Source organism: Bison bison, unplaced genomic scaffold (genome assembly GCF_000754665.1).
Source record: "Bison bison bison isolate TAMUID 2011002044 unplaced genomic scaffold, Bison_UMD1.0 scf7180017864144, whole genome shotgun sequence".
Classification (NCBI taxonomy): Eukaryota; Metazoa; Chordata; class Mammalia; order Artiodactyla; family Bovidae; genus Bison; species Bison bison.
Window position 1 is genome coordinate 173,098 of NW_011494716.1, and position 4,096 is coordinate 177,193.

At 60.3% G+C, this 4,096-nt stretch overlaps 1 protein-coding gene across 1 annotated transcript in view; it reads left to right on the forward strand.

Annotated features, from left to right (window-relative positions):
• CCNF (cyclin F) overlaps positions 1-2,792 on the forward strand; it is an 18,061-nt gene extending 15,269 nt beyond the window's left edge. The window contains exons 16-17 of the mRNA XM_010840323.1: positions 81-250; positions 865-2,792. Coding sequence (XP_010838625.1) covers positions 81-250; positions 865-1,346 — 652 coding nt within the window. The 3' untranslated portion in view covers positions 1,347-2,792. The remainder of the gene's footprint in view (positions 1-80; positions 251-864) is intronic.
• The last annotated feature ends 1,304 nt before the right edge of the window (positions 2,793-4,096 follow it).

Below are 4,096 nucleotides of genomic sequence, written 5' to 3' on the forward strand. Positions count from 1 at the left end.
GGGGGGCCCGTGCCAGAGACCAGGCTGGGCCCCCTGACACTGCCACCTGTGACTGTATTCCCACCTGCCCCCTGCCTCAGGAAGCGGGAGAACAGCCTCCAGGAGGACAGGGGCAGCTTCGTCACCACACCCACCGCCGAGCTGTCCAGCCAGGAGGAGACGCTGCTGGGCAGCTTCCTGGACTGGAGCCTGGACTACTGCTCGGGCTACGAGGGCGACCAGGAGAGCGAGGGCGAGAAGGAGGGCGACGGTGAGTGCCAGGCCGCGGCGGGCAGTGGGCGGGGCAAGCTGGGGCTGCGAGGGCTCCTGTCCAAGGAGCCCGGGAGAGCAGAGCACCCAGCGCTGCAGCCCACAGGGAGAACAGGCTGTGGCCCGGCCAGACCTGTGCTGCCGGGAGGACTGCACGGGCCAGGGACAGAACAGACCCACCTGCGTTCACAAGATCTTTCTAGAACATCCTGTGCCATGTGCCCCCCGCTCCCCTGCTGGGTTCTGTGCCTCGGGCATCCCTCCAGGACAGGCCGCACAAGGCTCTGTCCCCATGTCTGGTCAGCAATCTGCAGACAGGGAAGGGAACTGGAGGGCCCAGTTTGAGGCCATGTCTATGGATTTTCTAATTGTGTGTTTCGGTGTCCACTCAGGATTAAGTATTAGATGGCCATGATTTGTTGTCCTTTCTTCCTGTTCCCCATGTCACACGGGTGTCACCCCAAGCTTGGAGGACACACCTCACCCTCGACTTCTTAACCAAAGGGAAGGGGACTGACCGGCGAGCTTGAGGAGCTGTGGCTGAGACGGGACTCTGGGCTGCCCTGGGTCCTGGCTGGGCCGAAGCTCACCCTGACGTCTCCCCGTCCCCCACAGTGACGGCTCCCAGCGGTGTCCTCGACGTCACCGTGGTCTACCTGAGTCCGGAGGAGCACTGCTGCCAGGAGTCCAGCGACGAGGAGGCCTGCCCGGAGGAGGCGTGTGGGGCCCAGGACACACAGGCGCTGGTGCCAGGCCACCAGGCGCTGCGGACCCCAGGGCCGGAGCCCCCCCTGTGCAGCAGGTGGGGGCTGGGCAAGGATGTCACGACGTCGGGGTACTCCTCTGTCAATAGCGCGAGTCCCACAGACTCTGGGCGCACCTCAGGGGGGCCCCTCCGGTCTACCTCAGAGCTGCCCACTGGCAGCAGTTTGAACACACAGCCCTGCCACCACCACGCCCGGAAGTCGTGTTTACAGTGTCGCCCCCCCAGCCCCCCGGAGAGCTGTGCTCCCCAACAGCAGGTGAAGAGGAAGAACCTGTCAGCCCACAGCGAGGAGGAGGAGGAAGACATGAACTTGGGCTTCTTGAAGCTGTGAGTGTGTTGGAGCGTGTGCTGCAGTGGACATCTGCTGAGGGGGGGGGGCTGCTTGCTGTGCTAGTGTGGGGCAGGGGACGAGACGGATCCCTGCGGATCCCCGCTGGCCTCGCATGGGGACCCAAGAGGAGATCCGGGGGCAGGGACTCTCTCTCCAGGGGAGCCCATCACGAGCCTTCAGAATCTCTAAAGCACAACGAAAACTCAGCTCCTCCTCTTTGGGAAGTTTAGCCTCGAAGCAGTCACGCCATGCCATGTCAGTCCTGTGTCTCTGTCCCTCCTGTGTCTTGTCTTGCTTCCACTGGGAAACTCAGCCCACGTCCTGGGCGAACGTCCCCCCTGCCCGCACCCCAGGAACTGAGCTTTCATAGCTGAGAACACATGTGGCCCGAGTGTCCAGACACAGCTCCCCATCCCCCCATCTGTTTGGTCTGGGGTCCCGGGAGAGCTGACAGCCCTAAGCACATCACCATCCCTGCGCCCACACTGCCCTGCCTCGGGCATGCGTTCCTTTCCTCATGGGCTGGTGCCTCCTGCAATGGGGGAACTCTGCCCCAGGCACCGTGGTGGACTGCGCGTGAACACCGGGCTCAAGGGCCTTGATTCTCGGTCACAGGCTCGCTCCCTCCCATATTCTCAGCTCCTGTTAAAAATCTGTCCCTTCTCCTGCAATGGTCCATCTGTGTCCCCACCAGATGGTATCTGCATGACCCACTCTCTGCACTGAATTTCTAGGCCATTTCTTTCCCTGTCTTTATTTCCATCCTTCATCCCTCTAGGATAAAAACAAAAGAAAAATTAAAAATAGAAGGTATTATATTTTTAAAAATTCTCAACATTATTTAGGCTCAACTGAAAAATGAAAATTTGATTCAAACTCCTCAGTGCTCTCCTGACACTGTATGCGAAACCAGTTTTCCCAGAGAGGTTAGCCAGGAAAAAATTAAATGTCATTTGTAACATCTGAGGTGACCAAGACACGGAAAAGCATGGACCAGAGGCCTGGCTTGCTGGGTGAGGCTGGACCTGCTGTGAGTTCCTGCGAATCATGACCCTGACCGCTCTCCCCTGCTGGGCTGACCCAACACACTCACCTGCTGTTGCTTTGGCTTCCTCTTGAAACATCAGAAAGAACCACTTAGCCAGGAATGTCCCCCAAATGCTCTTGAACCAAAACTACAGGGACCAGGAGACGCTGGCCCGGAGAGGCTTTTCAGGGCTCTTGACTCCCTGTGGGAACTATCTTTTTTGCTGCTGTAGGCAAATCTGACCACCCTGGGAAGGCCGTGGTTGAGTAAGGGAATCCCAGCATCGGGACTGCATACCTCCCTGTCGACTGTGTGCCCCTAGGCATGTGTGAGCCTCAGTTTCCTCATCTGTATGATGGGGTGACAGTACCTACCTCACAGGGGTGTTGTGAGGATTAAATGTGATGAGGATAATAGTAGCTGAGTGATATGCATGTCTGAACTGCCTTGGCCCCTTGGCCCCTTACCAAAACCCAAAAGTCCTCTGCTTTCTCCCGGCCGGCCTGCATCCGCAGAAGGAGCGTGCTCTGGTGGGGACCTAATACCGCCTGACTTGGGGGTGGGGTCTCCCTGTGTCTGCTCCCTTCCCCCCCTTTCTCACTGAGAATCTCATTTCAGGCTCCCCATACTGGGCAAGAAAACAGGCTGCTGCTGATGGATGCTCCCACCCTAACAGCAGTCCCAGGGCTGCTTGGGTCCTGCTCAGCCCTTCCCCCTTTTGCCCCAGCACCCTCAGTTCCCCTCCTTTGCGTCTGTTCTCTGCTGTGGCACCTTCCTATTAGCAACAATGAAATGGACACCCCTCTGTCTTTAAACAAACCCCCTCCCAGGTCTGTCCTCCATCCTGCTCTCCCCTGAGATTTCTTGGCCCCTGTGGGGTTGGCACTCATCCTTTTTTCTTGTTAGATGCAATTACAATGGACCCTGCTGCCAGCATCACTCCTCTCAGCCAGCATTTGTCCCCACCACCCCCATGCCCACGTGTCCCCCGAGGACACTCCCTCCTGGGACAGGCTCCTGTGACACCAGGCTCTGCTGTCCCTCCACTGCTCTGCGCTCCAGCTCCCCCTCAGCTGGTCCCATCCAGGCACGCCTGCCCCGCCAGGGACCAGCCTGCTCAGCCCCACTGGTCCTCGTGCCCATGTCTGGCTCCTGGGCCTCCTCCCCCTCTGCCGAGGTGCCCACTCCCGGATGTCATCACCTCGTCAGCGTGTCCACAAGTGCACACTCCTGCCTTGCCCCTGCTCCCGACAAACACGTCATCCTCACCTCCAGCCACAGCAGTAAATACCTATGGGTCCCTCCGCGTGCCCGGCCCTGTGCTAGGTGCCCCGGGGTCAGCAAGGTCCCAGGGTCCTGCTTTAGAGGGCCCTTGATGCAAAGACGAAGCCGACCGTTAAGGGACCACAGGAGCCTCCATCTACCCCGTTATCCAAACCACAACTGCGCGTCCTCCCCCAGCTTGCTCCGCTGCCCCCGGGCGGGGATCGGAGCTGGTCTCTGCTCGGACCTCCGGCCAAGGGGCGGGGCTAGAGGCGGGGTCGTCATCGGGGAAGGCGGGGCCTGACGCTGGGCCCGGGATTGGGCAGCCCGGCCGGAAGGGGCGGTCTTCTAGCCCGGAAGCGGCGGGGTCTCCCGGCGGCGGCAGGTCGCGAAGACTTAGACCGCTTGTATGCTTCCTGCGGAGTGCTCGCGCCGGTGGGTCCCGCGCCGCTGGAGTTGC